Source organism: Bufo gargarizans, chromosome 5 (genome assembly GCF_014858855.1).
Source record: "Bufo gargarizans isolate SCDJY-AF-19 chromosome 5, ASM1485885v1, whole genome shotgun sequence".
NCBI classification, from domain to species: Eukaryota; Metazoa; Chordata; class Amphibia; order Anura; family Bufonidae; genus Bufo; species Bufo gargarizans.
The window spans coordinates 31,884,501-31,905,608 of record NC_058084.1 but is presented as its reverse complement, the minus strand read 5'-3'; the positions used below and the strand labels follow the sequence as shown (position 1 = coordinate 31,905,608).

At 45.4% G+C, this 21,108-nt stretch overlaps 1 protein-coding gene across 2 annotated transcripts in view; it reads right to left on the bottom strand.

Annotated features, from left to right (window-relative positions):
* Positions 1 to 9,637: 9,637 nt before the first annotated feature.
* Positions 9,638 to 21,108, bottom strand: part of KLF10 (Kruppel like factor 10) — a 57,032-nt gene continuing 45,561 nt past the window's right edge. The window contains exons 1-4 of one of the 2 annotated variants that reach the window (XM_044294105.1): positions 18,194 to 18,442; positions 14,652 to 14,885; positions 13,183 to 14,035; positions 9,638 to 11,807 (exon numbers count right to left, since the gene is read on the bottom strand). In XM_044294105.1, the coding sequence (XP_044150040.1) occupies positions 11,548 to 11,807; positions 13,183 to 14,035; positions 14,652 to 14,885 (1,347 nt within the window). In that variant the 5' untranslated portion in view covers positions 18,194 to 18,442 and the 3' untranslated portion in view covers positions 9,638 to 11,547. Of the gene's footprint in view, positions 11,808 to 13,182; positions 14,036 to 14,651; positions 14,886 to 18,193; positions 18,443 to 21,108 lie in introns of those variants that run through there. The other variant, XM_044294106.1, reaches the window with a different exon arrangement.

Genomic DNA, 21,108 nt, shown 5'->3' with positions numbered 1-21,108 from the left:
GTGGTCTGGTCTGAATGGAGAAGATGAGAAAAGAATGTCTACATCAGAGGAGACATCACTGGATGTAAGAGGTATGTGGGGCTGTATTATCATGTATGTTTTATAGAGCTGTTGTTAGAAAAAGATTGTCATGCACTATATGATGTCTAATTTTAATTTTTTTACATTAATCATGGGATAACCTCTTTAATAAAGGATAAAATATCTAGAACTATATCCGATCATCTGTGAGCTAAACAGTCAGTACATTACTTTACCTACCCTCAGGGCGTTGCTAGGGTGTCAAAAGATTCGGGACCCAAGCCCTAATGTACCGTATTTTTCGCTTTATAAGACTCACCTGATTATAAGACGCACCTAGGTTTTTGAGGAGGAAAATAAGAAAAAAGTATTTTGAACCAAAAGGTGTGCTTTTGGTAGGTTTTGAACTAATGGTGGTCTGTGGATGACGCACTGTTATGGGGGGATCTGTGGATGACGCACTGTTATGGGGGGATCTGTGGATGACGCACTGTTATGGGGATCTGTGGATGACGCACTGTTATGGGGCGATCTGTGGATGACGCACTGTTATGGGGCGATCTGTGGATGACGCACTGTTATGGGGCGATCTGTGGATGACGCACTGTTATGGGGGGATCTGTGGATGACGCACTGTTATGGGGGGATCTGTGAATGACACTGAGGGGGGATCTGTGGATGACACTAAGGGGGCTCTGTGGGTGACACTGAGGGGGGCTCTGTGGGTGACACTGAGGGGGGCTCTGTGGGTGACACTGAGGGGGGCTCTGTGGGTGACACTGAGGGGGGCTCTGTGGGTGACACTGAGGGGGGCTCTGTGGGTGACACTGAGGGGGGCTCTGTGGGTGACACTGAGGGGGGCTCTGTGGGTGACACTGTGGGGGGCTCTGTGGATGACACTGTGGGGGGGCTCTGTGGACGACACTGTGGGGGGGCTCTGTGGATGACACTGTGGGGGGCTCTGTGGATGACACTGATGGGGGATCTGTGGATGACACTGATGGGGGATCTGTGCATTACACTGATGGGGCTCTGTGGATGACACTTATGTCATCCACAGATCCCCATAAGTGTCATCTACAGATCCCCCATCAGATGGTTCAGTGTGGAGGGAGGAGGCGGGGACACTCATGGCGGGGCCCGGTGCAGTGACTCTACTCTAATACACCGGGCCCCGCAACTGTTAAACATTCAATTTGATCTCTATATCTAATTGTATACGCGCTGTATGGTACTTACTGTAGTACCAGATGTATAACATTAAGACGGCGCAGACCGGCATCTCCCTCGGTCATGCGCCGCCTGTCGCAGCTCCCTCCTGATGCGCCGCCTGCCCCAGCTCCCTCGGTCATGCGCCGCCTGCCCCTGCTCCCTCCTCATGCGCCGCCTGCCTGCTTATCTCACTTTATGAATGAACAGGCAGGCGGCGCATGACAGAGTGAGCTGGGGCAGGCGCCGCATGACAGAGGGAGCTGGGGCAGGAGGCGCATGAGGAGGAAGCTGCAGCAGGCGCTGCGCTGTCTTAATGTTATACCTCCGGTACTACAGTAAGTACCGTACAGCGCGTCTACAATTAGATATAGAGATCAAATTGAATGTTTAACAGTTGCGGGGCCCGGTGTATTAGAGTAGAGTCACTGCACCGGGCCCCGCCATAAGTGTCCCTGCCTCCTCCCTTCACACTGATACTTCGCTGGCCGCTCTGTGCAGCATAGCGGCCAGCGAAGTATTCGCTTTATAAGACGCACGGCCATTTTCCCCCCACTTTTGGGGGGGGGGAAAAGTGCGTCTTATAAAGCGAAAAATACGGTATATGACCCAAAAGTCGAATAACACTAGCACTAAAGACATTTTGCTGTACTTGCTATACAGCAGCACATACCTCTGACCACCAAGGCCTCCAGGTGACGTCTCCTCTGATGTAGGTATTCTCTGTCATCATCTTCTCCATTCGGTCCGTACAACTTCTCTCAGCCGCCTCGTCTCTGCAGACTGTGACACACGGACATCTTAGCTTCCTCACTTTTCTATCATTATCCCCCAACCTGGAGTCCCCACAGTGTTATCCTGCTGCTCGCTGTGCTCCCCATTACCACCAAATACTATCTTGAATAAAAATATGTGCCCCTCATAGTAATAGTGCTCCTCATAGTCACACCAATAGTAATTCCCTTCTAGAATTCCCTCATTAGTAATACTGCCCCCTACAGTGATAGTGCTCACCAAGAGTGCCTCCATTAGTAGAAGAGTCCTCCAGTATTAATAATGCCCTTACAGAGCCCCCAGTAGAAATAAGGCCCCCCTATTGTTCCCCTAGTGGTAATAAAGCTCTCTACAGACCTTCAGTAGTAATAAGGCCCCCCCATAATGCTCTTAGTAGAAATAATGCGGATCCCTCCTATAGAGCCCCCAGTAGTAATAATAACGCCTAATGTCCCCTGGATTTAAAATGCCCCCACAGTGCCCCCAGTATTTATATCGCCCCCTATTGTTATAATGTTCCCCCTGAAGCGCCCCCAGAGTTTATAATGCCTCCTGCGGTTATATTCCTCCGTTAAGTGTCCTCGGAAATTATAATTCCTCAGCCCCTCTACCATACAGTCCCATGTAAATAACATTATTTCCCTCCCTCTGCCATAGAGTCCTATGTAAATAACATCACACCATCTCCCATGCCCCCGCCTATATACAGTCCCATGTAAATAACATCACCCCCTCAATACTCAGTTCCATGTAAATAACATCACTCCCTCCCCCAGGCACCTTCAACATACAGTCCCATGTAAATAAAATCACCCCCTCCCCAGCCACCTCCACCATGCAGTCCCTTGTAAATAACATTACACCTCAACATTCAGTCCCATGTAAATAATATCACTCCCTCCCACAGCCGCCTTCAACATATAGTCCCATGAAAATAACATCACCCTGCCCCAGCCACCTCCAACTTTCAGTCCCATATAAATAACATCACTCCACCCACTGTCCCATGTAAATAACTTTCCTCCCTTCAGCCCTAACATACAGTCCCAGTTAAATAACTACAACTCCCAACATTGCTCTGCCTCTCACACTGAGTAATCTACCCCTTCACTTACCTCTCCTCATGTACAGACCTCACCACAGCTTCTTCCCAGGACGTCTCTTCACTGCTGAGCCATTTTCTCCTGCACTAGTCACATGATGGTGACATCATTGCAGGTCCTTTTCAGCTACTGCACTTAGAACTGATCACATGGACTGTGATGTCATCACAGGTCCTTCAGCTCTTGCAAGGCATTAGATTCAATGGGGTAAATGGGGTAGATTGTATTGCCGTCCTGAGGAGGGCAATAGTTGTATCTAACAGGCAGTACATTTGGGCCCAGGCCCCGAATGTTTTAACCTAGCAATGCCCCTGCCTACCCTGATACATTCAGTATTAGCAATTAGTGTTGAATGAAGTATTTAAAGCGGAATTTGGACCGAAGTTTAGGAAAACTTTGATTCGCAACTAATCCAAATTTACTTGCGCTTTGTGGTAACTAATGAATTTTTCCTTAAATGGCAGCTGCACATGTTGCAAAGTGAAAGTAAGAAGCCCAGTAACGCGAGATCACTAATAATGCCGTGCAGTCAGCCAATCCGCAGATTGCCATTCCCTGTGATGTCACAGCCCTATAAAACCCTCATCCTGTGCGGTCTCTGCAATTGTCCTGTGAGCTGAGCATACAGTGAGTGCAGAATTATTAGGCAAATGAGTATTTTGACCACATCATCCTCTTTATGCATGTTGTCTTACTCCAAGCTGTATAGGCTCGAAAGCCTTCTACCAATTAAGCATATTAGGTGATGTGCATCTCTGTAATGAGAAGGGGTGTGGTCTAATGACATCAACACCCTATATCAGGTGTGCATAATTATTATCCTTTCCTTTGGCAAAATGGGTCAAAAGAAGGACTTGACAGGCTCAGAAAAGTCAAAAATAGTGAGATATCTTGCAGAGGGATGCAGCACTCTTAAAATTGCAAAGCTTCTGAAGCGTGATCATCGAACAATCAAGCGTTTCATTCAAAATAGTCAACAGGGTCGCAAGAAGCGTGTGGAAAAACCAAGGCGCAAAATAACTGCCCATGAACTGAGAAAAGTCAAGCGTGCAGCTGCCAAGATGCCACTTGCCACCAGTTTGGCCATATTTCAGAGCTGCAACATCACTGGAGTGCCCAAAAGCACAAGGTGTGCAATACTCAGAGACATGGCCAAGGTAAGAAAGGCTGAAAGACGACCACCACTGAACAAGACACACAAGCTGAAACGTCAAGACTGGGCCAAGAAATATCTCAAGACTGATTTTTCTAAGGTTTTATGGACTGATGAAATGAGAGTGAGTCTTGATGGGCCAGATGGATGGGCCCGTGGCTGGATTGGTAAAGGGCAGAGAGCTCCAGTCCGACTTAGACGCCAGCAAGGTGGAGGTGGAGTACTGGTTTGGGCTGGTATCATCAAAGATGAGCTTGTGGGGCCTTTTCGGGTTGAGGATGGAGTCAAGCTCAACTCCCAGTCCTACTGCCAGTTTCTGGAAGACACCTTCTTCAAGCAGTGGCACAGGAAGAAGTCTGCATCCTTCAAGAAAAACATGATTTTCATACAGGACAATGCTCCATCACACGCTTCCAAGTACTCCACAGCGTGGCTGGCAAGAAAGGGTATAAAAGAAGAAAATCTAATGACATGGCCTCCTTGTTCACCTGATCTGAACCCCATTGAGAACCTGTGGTCCATCATCAAATGTGAGATTTACAAGGAGGGAAAACAGTCCACCTCTCTGAACAGTGTCTGGGAGGCTGTGGTTGCTGCTGCACGCAATGTTGATGGTGAACAGATCAAAACACTGACAGAATCCATGGATGGCAGGCTTTTGAGTGTCCTTGCAAAGAAAGGTGGCTATATTGGTCACTGATTTGTTTTTGTTTTGTTTTTGAATGTCACAAATGTATATTTGTGAATGTTGAGATGTTATATTGGTTTCACTGGTAAAAATAAATAATTGAAATGGGTATATATTTGTTTTTTGTTAAGTTGCCTAATAATTATGCACAGTAATAGTCACCTGCACACACAGATATCCCCCTAAAATAGCTAAAACTAAAAACAAACTAAAAACTACTTCCAAAAATATTCAGCTTTGATATTAATGAGTTTTTTGGGTTCATTGAGAACATGGTTGTTGTTCAATAATAAAATTAATCCTTAAAAATACAACTTGCCTAATAATTCTGCACTCCCTGTAGAGAGAGACATTGCAAGCGCTCATGCTCTAGGGACAGTGTTGCTGAAAATGATTAATAGAAGAATATTGGAGAGAAAGACTGCAGGGAGAGTGCCGGGAAACTTATGCTCCGTCAGTTTTATTTATTTATTCCTACATTTACTTATTCCTACATCAGCCGTACATGTAATTTAATACCAAAAAGATGAAAGCCTTTATTATTCCTGTGCCAGCGTGCCAACCAATACCATCCAGTCTGCACCCCTTGGGGGGGGGGGGGGGGGGGGGCAGGTCTTAATGATGATCATCCTCATCTTTTGCTGGCTTTACTTCTTCCAAATCATTCTTCAAAGACTCCATGTCCTAGAAAAGTCAGCAAGATGCAGAGAGAGGAGGAGCTGAATGTTCCTGATGACATATTCTCATCGATATTAGATGATGTGGAAAAGGAGGACAAGCAGATGGCAGAAGAAGGGCTCCCACCTGTAGGGCAGGAGAGCACTGGAGTTAGAGAAGTGGGTATGCCAGAGCTGATTAATATTCTGTGTTTACTGTCAAATAACCTGCAGGAGATTGCAGGCAAGAACAGCAATAATATGCATATTGTCCCCCTACCTAACCAACCAAACCCCATACCAGCAACAGCCTGATTAAAGGTGTTAACAATTCATTATTACATGAAAGGCAGCTGCGGCCTAATTAGCTGCGCAGATCTTTACTTCAGCATGGCTGCATTCCGCCCGCTCCGTGTGGCCGTACCCTAAGGCAGAGTGGCCTGGATATACTTGATATATATAACGATTTGTGATGAATTAATTCGGAACAAATAAAATTTCTCGGCTAACTTCAGCAAAGTTGCCGAATCTCTACTAGCTATTATGGATGGAGTGTCACCACTGAGGCCACGGTCACCAGATGTCCCCTCAATATTTTGAGCCCAAATTCATACATTTTAAATTCCAGAAAATTGTTAAATTTTGTTTATCTATTATTATTCATTTCAGGCTTCATTAGTATACAGACCTCAGAGATTATCTAGCTAGCTGTGTGTAATGTTCTGCTATTTGTTTGACTTCCGGTTTATGCTTGATAGTGAATTGGTTTGTGTTTTTGCTTTGCGCAATGTTTGATTGCAGTGTGTATCTTTTATGAGGACGTCTTGTGCATCGCAGATCGTGTTCAGCATTCTGTGGTATGGGTATGTGGTGTTAACGTGCCTGCCTGCTAAAGACATGCGGAAATAGTCCAGATGGATATGTACATGGTTCACGTACTAAACGTTGTAGGAACTTTGTGTTCTTCTAGAGCCTTTCACCTAGAATTACATATAAATAAGGCTGAGTTCACATCAGCGTTCAGCCTTTCTGTTCTCCTGCTCCGTTACAGTAGAAGGAGAACGGAAAGGACGGATTTGGCACATAACGGAGCCAAACGGAGCCTACGGACTCCATAGACTATAGTGAGGTCCGTTAGGTTTCCGCTCAAATGATTTTGGAGCGGAGACAAAAGTTGTGCGCGCAGGACTTTTGTCTCCGCTTCAAAAATCTTCCTCTGAGCGGAAATCTAACGGACCCCATTATAGTCTATGGGATCCGTAGGCTCCGTTTGGCTCAGTTATGTGCCGAATTCTATAACGGAGCAGGAAAACGGAAAGGCTGAACGCTCAGCCTAACCGGTCAATACAGCTCCTTCAATGCTTCTGTCAAGTCATATGCTGCTTAGAAGTTTCTAAGTTATACATGCCTTTCAACTGTCCCGGATTTTGGTGGCTGTCCCACGGTCCTGGGATGACTGTGGCATGTCCTCATTTCACTGACCTGTTCTCTCCTGTCAGGCAGGTGTAATGCAGTAACGTCATCTCGCTGAGCTGAATAGGAGAGAGGACAAGCTGGGAGATGATGTGCTCAGTTCATCGTAGGAACAGTGCTAGGTGAGTATTACTTTTTTGTGTTAAAAAAACTATACGAGCAGCACTTTTGTGAGAGGGCACTAAAGGAGCATAACTACTGTGTGGGAGCACCAAGAAGCACCCTTACTATAAGGGGTGCACTAAAGGAACATAACTACTGTGTGGGAGCACCAAGAAGCACCCTTACTATAAGGGGTGCACTAAAGGAACATAACTACTGTGTGGGAGCACCAAGAAGCACCCTTACTATAAGGGGTGCACTAAGGGGGCATAACTACTGTGTGGGAGCACTATGGAAACTAACCAGGATTGGGTGTATGTGGAGAGAAATAGGGTGGGGTCAGAGACGTGGCTGAACATAAACTTGGTTCCTCTTTGCATTAGGCCCCATTCACACTCCCGTATTTTTGGTCTGTATCTGATCCGCATTTTTTGTGGATTGGATGTGGACCCATTCATTTCAAAGGGGCTGCAAAAAATGCGGACAGCAGACCGTCAGAAAATAGTGTAGAAACCCTAGATGCGGCTAATTGTCTAATAAGTGGGGCAAAGAAAAAAAAATAATTAAAGCACCCCTAGTAGAATCCAGAAAAGCTTGGCACATGCCCCAATATGGGCCAGATCCCGTATGACCCTTTTCAACAATCAAAAAAAAAAATATAAAACGGCAGCACCCGTATTTGTAAAAAAGAAGAAAAGCATGCTTGAAAAAGGTGAAACATCGCATTTACTGGACTGCAGTATATGGATTAAAGGATTTCACCTTTTCGCAAATATGGGTGCTGCCTTTTCTTTATTTCCCACTTTTCAGATTTTTGGCGCACCTTAGTAAACCTGGTCCATTGTTTGGATGCATTACACGTGTAATAATAAAAAAGACTGCTGTCCATTCCCCAATGCTACAAAATTGTTCTTTATTTTTTTTTTTTAAGTGTATAAAGTACAACATATGAAATACTGTGCAAAAATTTCAAATAGTCACAAGAATGCCCCTTCTGGTCTGTGCACACATCCGTTCAAAGCTTTATCATATCCTTTCCTTGTGTACCTACGGCCTGCAGTAATCGGTGGCAGACGGTTTTTTGTTTTTTTTGGCTATACAGAGATAGGTATACAGCCCACCAGAAGTATTCATCGGCAGCCGCTCTCCATTACGTGCAGACAATAGGTACACTTTAACGCATAAGGGTACTTTCACATTAGCGTTTTTCTTTTCCGGCATAGAGTTCCGTCACAGGGGCTCTATGCCGGAAAATAACTGATCAGGCATATACCCATGTATTCTGAATGGAGAGTAATCCGTTCAGGATGCATCAGAATATCTTCAGTTCAGTAATTTTGACTGATCAGGCAAAAGAGAAAACCGTAGCATGCTACGGTTTTATCTCCGGCGAAAAAAACTGAAGACTTGGCAGTTTAGGCAATGGAACTGCCTGCCGGAATCAAACAACGCAAGTGTGAAAGTACCCTAATATTATAAAGGATGTACAGTATTATAAATTACCTCTTGACAAAGCTTTGCGCGCGTCTTTATAGGCATTCATGACCAAAGTGCAGCTCAAAGAAGAAGAAAAAAAAAAAATATGTAAAAAACTAAACATAACGAACACAGAAATGAAAAAAGAAAGATGCAACTGAAACCTGCAGCTTCTTCTCTTACTGTAGTACATCTAATGAAGTAATAATGGATTCAGTAAACATTTACGGGGGTCCGGAAAATGGGAACTTTACCCCATAAGATAAACACTTACATGAAGCTATGCTGTCAGCCATAGCAATGACATATATGTGCGTGCATCCATGCATTTCCTCTGAATACATGTATGCAGGTAATTATATATAGTACATGAACAAAGAGTGCCCTAGACGTGCATTCAGAATGGGACTTTTTTATTGTAGGTATCTAATGACAGAGGAAAATTTCCAGTGTCCATAGTCTGAGTTCACACAAGGTATTAAGGCCTTCAAGGTAAGAACCCAGCCTGATGGATGTTAGGATGACTATAGTTATAGAACAGGGGCAGAAAACCGGAGCTGGACAACCCCAGGTGCCAGTGCACTGAAAATATCTGTGTTGGCCCCTTTACACTGCCCAATGTTCGGGCAGATTATTGCTAATGAGCGCTCGTTAGTGATAATCTCCCTGTGTAAGGCCGAATGCACACGGCCGTGTTCCGCGGCCGAGAGCAGTCCGTGGTATGCCGGGCTGGATTCCTGTTCAGAGCAGGAGTGCACGGCGTCATTGGTTGCTATGACGGCGTTCGCTTCATGCCGCCGCTGCACTACAGTAATACACTATACGAGTGTATTACTGTACTGCAGCGGCGGCATGAAGCGCATGGCGTCATAGCAACCAATGACGCCGTGCGCTCCAGCCCTAAACAGGAATCCAGCCCGGCATACCACGGACCGCTCTCGGCCGCGGAACACGGCCGTGTGCATTCGGCCTTACACAGGGAGATTATCACTAACGAGCGCTCATTAGCAGTAATCTGCCCGAACATTGGGCCTAAAGGTGACGCCAATTCCTGGATAAATAAGTGTTTCCCTCATTTATCGGGTAATAGGATTGTTCGTGCCGACAACTAAAACACTGTTTGCCGGCAGCAGATCGTGGCGTGTAAACAGTGTTCGTTGCCGGCAAACAATGATTCTGTATGGAGACGAGCGATGGCATTTAGTGATCACTCCTCCTCATACTGTAAATGCAGCAATCTCCTCCACTGATGTGCAATACCTTCTTCCCAAAAACTGTCTGCTCAGTCGGGCCACCTAAAGTGAACTTTAACAGCTGGCCTGTTTTCTGTTGACGTCTATAGGTTTTATTGTCTGGCTGGCGCCTGGCAGGGTCTCCTTGGCTGTTATAGTAATCTGTTTGCCCTGTCATTAAAAGACAAGAGAACAGATTCATACAAGCCATTGTACATTGTTCTATAGCAGAGATGCCCAACCTGCGGCCCTCCAGCTGTTGCAAAACTACAACTCCCAGCATGCATCGACAGATTACAGCTATTAGGGCATGTTGGGAGTTGTAGTTTTGCAACAGCTGAAGGCCCGCATGGTTGAGCATCCTTGTTCTATAGAAACAGAGGTGAAAAACAAGAAAGGGATGAACTCACATCCTTTACAGTGCGCTTTTGTTGAAAAAATGTTATTTTTGTTTCCCACTGTATTGCACGTATTTGTTCTTTTTTTTTCTATAGGGGTGTCCAAGATTGGAATAAGGGGTCTGCCTTTTTTCTTCAGAAACGGCGCCACTTGTCTGTGCCTAATATTGCGGCGCAGCCTCTTTCCCTTATAGGATAGGGCTAAGCCGCAACACCTGACAAAGCCCATGGGCAAGAGTGGTACCTTTTCTGGGTAACAAAAAAAAATGTTATCAAAAAAAATCTGATTCTGGACAACCCCTTTGAGCAAACACTATTCTTCAAAATAACTGCGGACAGATCCAAATCTGATCTGTATGTCTTATATTAGAAAAGTCAAAAAACTAATCCAGTAACAAAGTGCATAGGTTGCCAAAGAGAATGGCATCAATATACCCATGGAGCTGGGTGAAGGTAAGGTGACTGGCGGACACTTTTCCTGCACTGCAGACAAAAAAAAAAATATGGAGCTCTCCTTTAAACTGAATATCCTGCATCTTTTTTTTTTTGGTAAACTGAAGATCGCATAAAATACGTTATTATTCCTGAGTGTAAGGGCTCATTCAGACGGCCGTATGCTATCCGATAAAATACGGATCTGGTTTTTTTTTTGCGGGCAGCATACAGCTGTCTGAATGAGCCCTAACATTAACACGTTAAAAAATATAATTTGTGTTGTCACCATTACTGTCTCTATTGAGCTATGAAAGCATTATCTGGTTAGCGATATAAAACTCAGCTGGTCAAAGTATTGACTAGCTTTTATAGTTAACTAGAAGTGTTAGTAAATCAGGTACTGGTTTCTCTTCACTATGGGGCCTACGTAGCCCCACGTTATGTCAGGAGATGACAAACCAGTGTGTTATAGTCAAGGTCACGCCACTCATCCCTGGTAATCTTAACTACCCGGCAAAATATTGTAAGCGGTGAAAATATTCACGCCCCAGATCACCCTGGTCACATTGTGTACTTGATAGCTCTACACAAAACTGTCTGCATTTGACATATTTCAACAATGCAGTAGAACAAAAAAAATGACAAATATAGGAACCCGAGTCTTCGTCAAAGTCTGTCTGTATTCGCTACCGTTCCTTCACGGACCACATTTCCTTCTGAGAAAGATCGAACCAGAGTCGCATCCATAATGGAGCGGACGTGATCTTTCATCATGGTTTGGGACCATGGCCACTTTATCCTGAGAGTTGTAAGGCCTGTAGGTGCCTTCACTGGACAGGAGCCGAGGCCTGCGGCATGACGATGTCGCTTATCCTGCTCACTTCCATCTGCCAAGTGGGGAGCTTTTTTGTCGATAGGTGGCGCCGTGCGTGCTTGGTCAGGTGATCGCTGCGCATGAATCGACGGTCACACTTTGGACATACAAACTTCTTCTCCCCTGTGTGTGTCCGCCGGTGCCGAGACAGTTCATCAGAGCGAGCAAACTTCCTTTCACAACCTTCCCAGCTACAGCTGAAGGGTTTTTCTCCTGTACACAAATGAAGAAATGAGAATTTAGCAAAATGTACAGATATACCGTAATAGCTGAGGATAAATTTACTGTGCAGGCATAAAAGTCTTTACGTAGAGGGGTTGAAATATTAAGACAACCCCTGTTCATATGCACAGGCTTCCACTCTGGAGCAGTGATGGCCAGTTCGCCAGAAGCAGGCAGTTCCGAGAACAGCCGCCGGGGGCCTTCATCAGGCTGTTCTCAAAACTGCCTGCTCCCAGTGACCGCATTTTTTTCAGACCGGCTCGCGGCACAGGTAAGGGTTTACCTGTGCATCGCCGGACTTGTGAGTCAAAATGGCAGCCCGCATGTGTTCGTTGGCGAACACTGCGAACTGGCCATCACTGCTCTGGAAGCCTCAGTAGGAATATACATTACATGGTTTCCCATTGATTTGAATGGGTGCCATGTTTTACCACATATCACCAGCAGTGGCCGCTGCAGTAATGTGCAGCTGCCTGCAACTTCCACCAGTGGTAACAGCTTATTGATGGGGGTTTCAAAAAGGACAACCCTTTAACTTGCCTCTAAGTAATAAAAGTAATAATTCATAATATAAAATGAGTGCAAATTCTTATATATTCAATCATTTAAAAGGATTACTGGGAGTTTAATATCGGTGGCCTATCCTCGGGCTAGACCATCAATATCTGATCGGCGACGATCAGCTGTGAATGTGTGCCGCGGCCTCTTCCTAGACCAGGGATCAGCAACCTTCGGCACTCCAGCTGCCGTGAAACTACAACTCTCAGCATGCAAACATGCTCGGCTGCTCTTCTAACTCCCATAGAAGTTAAAGGAAGATTCTGGGAGTTGTAGTTTCTGAACAGCTGGAGTGCCAGAGGTTGCCGATCCCTGGCCTAGACCATTGACATCATGTTGTAGGTCTCGTGGCCTATATGCGGCTCAGTCTAATTCAAGTGAATTGTGTAGTGGGCCTGAGCTGCAGTACCAAGAACAGCCACTATACAATGCGTGATGCTGTGCTTGGAAAGCTGTTAGGAGGCTGCAGCAGTCACCGAAGAACGACGACCCCTTCGAACAGCGGGGTTGCCTGGTGTGGGACCCCTACCAATCAGACACTGGTGACTTATCCTGAGGATAGGCCATCAATACCAAACTCCCGAAAAAACTGTTTATTAAAATTAAAAACAATGAACCTACAGCTGCATGTACAACAGTTGTCCAATGCTTGGATATACAAAGAGGTGTGGTGGCATCTCTGCTTAGGTCTGGGTTCCTGAAATATTCTGTGCTGCTGTGAACATTATAGTACATGGACAATCCACTGGACAAACCAGGTGTAGTAATCTATACCGCAGACTTTCGACACTTGAGGCTAGCATCTTACCTGTATGCGTTCTCATATGCGCCTTCAAATGTGAGCTCTTGAAGTATGTCTTGCCACACCCGGGCTGGCTGCAGATATGACTTCTAATTCGGGAGGAATCTAGGTGCGATGAGACCTTTCCTTCTGAAGGTGCAACGCTGGGTGCTGGTGCAATGGGTGACAGGCGATGACCACTGGACACAACAGTCTTTGTGCTTTGCACCACAGGTTGGGGCATGACAAACATGACTGTCCCTTTTGGCACTTGGGCTCCCATGTAAAACAGAGGCTGCATGACGGCTGGGGGCTGGGCAGGAGTGTTTGTGACTACTCTCGTCACCATGGAATTGTTAGAAGAGAAGGGAACCATCTGACATAAGACTGGCACCTGGGACATGGCACTTGCATGTAACGGTGTGGAAACGAGCAGTGGCAGGGACGGGATTTGCATTGGAACATGGCTGGCATCAGAATTGGCTTTCCCAATGCAATTCTGGAGAGCGGTCGGAGGATTATTATGTGCCGGCAGGACAACGGGCGCTGTCTGAGTTTCAGTCTTGATCTGCTCGTGCCTATTATTCTCACACGTTGGCACCGCCATGCCAGGGGAAGTCCTCAGCTGAGCGTTGCTGTTTGCAATAGGACGTTCGCAATTCTTTGGCAAAACCGGATGATGCTGATCGTAGAGTTGGGCATCGGCGGTATGGCGGATGACGCTGGTCACCTGGGCTTTTGGTTGGGTTGGGCCTGAATTACTATGGCTCATGCCAGATGCAGACCTGTTTTTCTCAGTAGCTGGTACTGGGCACACGGTGTGGATGCCAGGGGAATGGGACATTTCGAATTCAGAAGGGCTATATGGTGGGGTCAGGCACTGTAAAGGCATAAAAGAAGCAGAAAGTTAATGTGAAGTTTGAATGATTGTGCAATTTACAAAAAAAATCCTTAATTTTTTTTTTAAAGGGCATCTGTTTTTAGATCTGTACCCGTCACATGTGCGCTTGGCAGCTGAAGGCATCTGTGTTGGTGCCATGTTCATAATGATGTATTGATTTATGCAAATCAGCCTCTAGGAGCAACTGCCGCACCCCAGGCAGTGAAAACGCCATCATGCCATGCCCCGTCAATCAAAGTGCTGAGGGTGCAAGAGTTGCAGAGAGAGCAGAGCCTCTAGGTGTAACAGCAACGCCCCCATTGCTCCTAGAGGCTCATTTGCATATAATAAAACATATTTTTTTCTCAGCAATGCGGGCACATATGAACATGGGACCAACACAGATGCCTTCAGCTGCCAAAAGCACATGTAACAGGTAGAAATCTGCTGCCCTATTAAGCTCCAAAGCTCCCTCTAGTGGTGGCTGCAGGCAATCCAAACATATTGGCAGTATTAATAATCTCTAGGTCCTCAAGGTCCTGAGGGTCAAAGCAATTTATCGTAGTCTGACTGCACAATGACACCTCGGCAAATAAACAGAGCAGCGGGCACTTACAAAGGCTGGCATGGTGGCACTGCTGAATTCGGCTGTCATCAAGCTATCTTCGCTCTCCGAGAGGTCAGACGCTGGGGTAATTGGTCTCAAATCGCTATAACATTTGGACTCCAGCTTCCAGCGGTTGCTCATGTACATAAGCGCTTCCACCGCTTCAAAGTCTCCTTTCCCCGGAGCGGACTTCCAGGGGGCGCCACCGTAGGGATGATGTCTAAGGACTTCCATTTTATCCATCTATTAGAAAGCAAAAGAAAGCAATACTGGGTCATTCTACAGCGGTTTTACCCTCAGGTTCACAGGTGAAAGTCGCTGCCGTGAGAGGGTTTTTGTCAGACAACACATGGGCACACTCACACAATACTCTATTCCCTATAGGGCGCATTCACACGGTGCGTTCGTGTTGCAGTTTTTGATGCAATTTTATGAAAACCGTGGCAAAAAAACTAACAAAAAAAAACCATTATGTGCGAATAAACTCCAAAGGTCGTGGTGGGGCGGAGGGGTGCTCGCTGTTCTAGTAATGGGTTAGACCCCCACCAATTTCCTTTTTTAAAGGGGGTTTCCTGGACTCCTATACTGATTATGCATCCTCATCAATATCCGATTGGTGGGGGTCCGACCGCTGCGATCTCCCGTCAATCAGCTGTTTGAAGAGGCTGTGGCATTCTCACAGCGCCATGCATTGTATAGTGGCTGTGCTCGGTATTGCAGCTCAGGCCCATTCACTTGAATAGGACTGAGCTGCACCTACTGTCATGTGACCTGGCCTAGGAAGCAGCGGCCTCTTCAAACCACTGATTGGGTGGGGGCCGACCGGGTATCAGACCCCTGTACCGACCAGATATTAACTGTCCTGAGGATAGAGCATCAGTGTACTGATTCCTGGAAAACCCCTTTCTTAAAGGAGCTGTCCAGGCGTACTCTGAGGAGAGGGGAAAGTGCATGCTGGGCCGTCAGGTTGCCAAAGCAACCGCCCAGCCAGTATTGTGAAGGGTCCTATTCTAATTGATAGGACCCACTGGGCCTCAGGTGGTTGCCCTGGCAACCTGACCACCCAGTGTGACTGACAACAGCTGGAATACACTTTTTTTTATTTCTCTATTCACATCCTATTTGACGTGAGCATAGCCTAATAAGCAGGGCATGCTGGGTCTTGTAGTGCTCCAGTTGTGCAGGTGTTTTATTTCATGGTTACATGTACGCCATTACGTACTTCGATTACTGGTCTATTTCTTTTTTCACCTCTACCCCCACCCCAGTAGGCCTGCAGCCAGCACAGGTCATGTGCCGGCGGAGCGCAGACCTCTAGTCAGCCTTTGTGTTATTCTCCCACACGCCTCACTCCCGCCTCCCGGCCCCAGTTACACAAACACAGCGCTGCCGCGCCGCGACCAATCACCGTCCTCGATGACGCCCATTGGCTGCTAAAGTCTACTGGGACGCGCCGCGATTGGCCAACGGTCTCCAAGGCGTGCACGTGAAGGAAGCGTGATCAGCTGCTGCCTTACAACCCTCAGGAAGCGTGAACTCTGGAACCTGCCGCTCTCTTACCTTTCACCCAGTTTCTGTCAGGGCGCGCCCCCGCTCTACGTACATCTATATACACACACACACACACACAGTGCCGGGGACGAGCACCCGGTGCTACTTATTACTGCTGCAGGGGAAGTCCTCAGTTATACACAATGGCAGAGGTAACGAGCTGCCCTAATGAAGTGAAAGTGTCAGGGGGATAATGAGCGACGCCTGAGGCGGCAGATACCTCACACTGCCATTACAAGTAGCTGTCCATAAATAAAGTGCGCCAAACACCCATCTGTAATGGAGAGAAGCGTATAATGTATATAAAGGAGTGTGTAATAACCTGTATATAAAAGACGGTAGTGTGTAATAACCTGTATATACCGGACGGTAGTGTGTAATAAACTGTGTATAACGGACGGTAGTTTGTAATAACATGTATATAACGGACGGTAGTGTGTAATAACCTGTGTATAACGGATGGTAGTGTGTAATAACCTGTGTATAACGGACGGTAGTTTGTAATAACATGTATATAACGGACGGTAGTGTGTAATAACCTGTGTATAACGGATGGTAGTGTGTAATAACCTGTATATAAAAGACGGTAGTGTGTAATAAACTGTGTATAACGGACGGTAGTGTGTAATAAACTGTGTATAACGGACGGTAGTGTGTAATAACATGTATATAACGGACGGTAGTGTGTAATAAACTGTGTATAACGGACGGTAGTGTGTAATAACCTGTGTATAACGGACGGTAGTGTGTAATAACCTGTGTATAACGGACGGTAGTGTGTAATAACCTGTGTATAACGGACGGTAGTGTGTAATAACGTGTATATACCGGACGGTAGTGTGTAATAACCTGTATATAACGGACGGTAGTGTGTAATAACCTTTATATACCGGACGGTAGTGTGTAATAACCTGTATATACCGGACGGTAGTGTGTAATAAACTGTGTATAATGGACAGTAGTTTGTAATAACATGTATATAACGGACAGTAGTGTGTAATAACCTGTGTATAACGGACGGTAGTGTGTAATAACATGTATATAACGGACAGTAGTGTGTAATAAACTGTGTATAACGGACGGTAGTTTGTAATAACATGTATATAACGGACGGTAGTGTGTAATAACCTGTGTATAACGGACGGTAGTGTGTAATAACCTGTATATAACGGACAGTAGTGTGTAATAACCTGTGTATAACGGACGGTAGTGTGTAATAACATGTATATAACAGACGGTAGTGTGTAATAACCTGTATATAACGGACGATAGTGTGTAATAACATGTATATAACAGACGGTAGTGTGTAATAACCTGTATATAACGGACGATAGTGTGTAATAACATATCTATAATGGCCAGTAGTATGTAATAACCTGTATATAATGGATAGCAGTGCATAATAACATATATAATGGGTGGCAGTGTATTATAATCTGTGTATATTGGACAGTATGACATATAATGGACAGTAGTGTATAATAATGTGCATATAATGGATGGTAGTGTATTATGTGTATAATGGGCAGTGGCACATAATAGCACATATAATGGACAGTCTGATATAAGGTATATATAATATATCCCATATGAAGCCCCATTTCCTGCGAACCATTGACCCCCCCCCCACCACCAGTTGCACCACATGTCGCACCAAAAGCTTGCAAAACCAACAAAAGTCAACACCTTTAATGCAATGGTGTGCAGCCTGTGACACTACAACTCCCAGCATGTCCTAAAAGTTGCAGATCCCGCCCTTGCACTACAGTTACACAATACAGCAGTATAACGACTTTGGTAAATTAACCCCCCTCCGCCCAGGGTGTTGTTGTGGCTTCTATTCATGGCTCTTTGACAAGACTACAACCCTCAGCATGTTTCAATACAACAGGCAGATTAAATGTCGCGATCGATCAGATCGTTTCCTAGAAAGTAATCGCCGATGACATTGCCTAGGGACCATTTCGTTCAGTTGTAGCAGCAGCAGTGCGGGCACTTACCTGGCTCGGTAGGTGATGGGCAGTGTGGCTCTGCTGCTATGCACTTCTCCCTATACACAGCTGCTCCATTCAGATAGTGCTGCAGCTCATAGAACGTAGACCCGGGCGGGGAAAGCCTCTGCCAATCAGCTGTAAAGGTGTGTAAGGCGGCGACCAATCAGCAGCCAGATCGCACGTGATCAGCTGCTGCTAAACGGCGTGGTAACGCTATAGTCAGTGCGTGGTCCAGAGAGTCCGGGGGCTGAACGGCCCGGGAAGTCCCATAGTGATGCAGCATCCCTGGCATCCTTCACACTCATCCAGGAGGTGGGACCCGGGCGGGGAGGCTGCGTGACTGATGGTCACGTCCCCATTCTGCTTCCATTCCCTTCCCCCTCCTGAAAGCCCACAAAACGCAGAGCAAGGACTAGATATCTAATCGCAGCTCCTTCTGCCTTTGTTCTCTGGGGACACCAAGGGCAATGGTTTTTCTATTATTTTAAATTATATTTGCATGCCTCCCAAGTGTCCCTCTTTTGGAGGGACAGTCCCTCTTTTTGACCCAAGTCCCTCTTTGCTCCTTAAATGTCCCTCTTTTTGACCTGATGAATAAATGCATAAATCTGTATTAATACATTCACTAAATTGCCCCTTAGTAAAGTGTCTTTATGGTTTCTACCTGTATATTATATCATAACTTTTTTTATTTTGTGCAATTTAGACCTTAAAATATCACTAATTCAACTATTTATGTGCTAATATTTAAATGGATATTGAAGCACAAGAAAAGAATTGTCCTATAGGCTGCACATGCTGTAAAAAAATTAAGGAACTTATACTCCCCTAACCGATCCCCGGCTGTTCCAGTTGCGAAGGAGTCAGTAATTATGCTTTTAGAGGCGTGGCCTAGTATGGAAAAAAATTGCTGTGACGCACACCGCTCATATTGTCCCTCTGTGATTTTCAAAAGTTGGGAGGTAAGTATTTGGTATCAAACATTGTGTGAAGGTGCAGTGCACTCACCTTGGGTTGTCAGGTTGTAGTGCCGTTCATTTTTTTTTTTTAGGGTGGCTTTATACCAGGTGACTAGTGTTGAGCGAATCAAACTCGATCCAAATTTCAAGGAAAATTCAATTCGCCGCAAAGCTGAATTTCCTTGTGCTTCGTGGTAACAAATTGATTTTACTTGAAATGGGGTAAAAAAAAAATACCTCATCTGTTTGAGCGCGAAGAGCTGACCGTCACCATGTTGATTGAAAAACTCGCACAAAATCCCGTGCGCGGTGACATATGATGTCATCATGGGCCGCGTGAGATTTCATGCTAGATCTTCAATCAAGATGGAGGCGGCCGCTTCTTTGCAATCAAATGGATGAGGTATGATTTTTTATTTTATTTTTTTATTTTACACTGTATTATTGCTGTCAGATGTTGCCATCAGCTATACACGCGGCATCTGAGGGGCACAATGACGGGGACTGGCGCAATCGCTCCCTGTCATTGCACCCACTACTTACAAAGAAATGCGCTTCTTGACAAAGTAATTCCTTTGTAAAATTCGTCGAAGCAGCCAAATAGAATTTTTGCCGATTTTTTTGGCAGATGATCTCTAACGAACGTTCATATGAACAGTCGTTAGCAATCATTTTGCAGTGTAAGGGCTCATACACACGACCATATTTTTTTTGTTCCTTTTTTTTATTGGTCCGTATGCGAAAATTACTCTGTGTGCATTCTGTTTCCGTATGTTCGTTCCACAATAGAACATGTCCCATTCTTGTCCATTTTGCGGACAAGTGCAGGTATTGTTACAACGGATCTGCAAAAAGAACGGATGTCACATGGATGTCATCCGTTTTTTTACAATACATACGGTCGTGCGCATGAGCACTTTTACTGTCGCCGATTGCCCGATGAACGTGCAAACTCATTCCTTGGGCAACTGTGTTTTTTTTTAATCACGCTTAAAAATCATCGCTAGCTGGCGGCAGATCGGGCTATGTAATTACAATCTGCCAACAGCATGGGGACAAGCGATGGCATAGCGATCGCTCCTGCTCATGCTGCGGAGGAGATCGCTGCATGTAATAGTAGTGGTCTTCTCCGCTAGTGAGCAGGCGATTGCTGGGAGGGAACGCTTCTCTCCCGACAGTCACTTGCTCAATCGGCCTGTGTATAATACACTCCTATCCACAGCCAAGATCCATTTGCTCACTCCATACTGAAGCATCGGGGGAAAAAGCTACTGGGAAACCCAGGCTGTATACCTATTAGTAGACAGTTGTGATGGATGAACATCGGCCGGGATGGTTTACGAACCGCAAGTTCGTAGCAGGCCCCATTTACTTTAATGGCAGGCGAACCTGAAAAACCTTCAGCTCATATTTGCAGCCACCATATACTTAGTAGAAGTGCACAAATAGTCCCACAACATGGACAGTGATACTAGAGGGGGATCAATGACAAAAATTCCAGCAAAAAAAATGTATCTTAATCATGGGACATTTTTATGCTTCTTAAAGGGAAATTCTCTGAAATGTGCCTAGAAAATTTTCATTTTAGGCCACAGGAATACGGGCCTTAAAAATTAGGTATTCATCTGACATAAAAGAAATTATGATTATGTGGCTCGAGGTACATTATGCGGTCAATGGATACAAATTTTACTGTAGGCCACTGGACTACAGGCCCCAAACATAAGACATTCATTAAGAAAAGATCAAGTGATTATGTGGCCGGAGGTATATTACACGGTCAATCGATATCAATTTTACTGCAGGCCAGTACAAATACAGGTCAAATACATATATTTAAAAGAACTAAAAATATAAAATTGGATTAAAAACATGGCTAATGAAATTCCCCCTCTTGAAAACCCCCCGAATGATAATAGTTGAAATTCGATAGCAAGTGGTCGTCACAGGTGTTGAATTCCT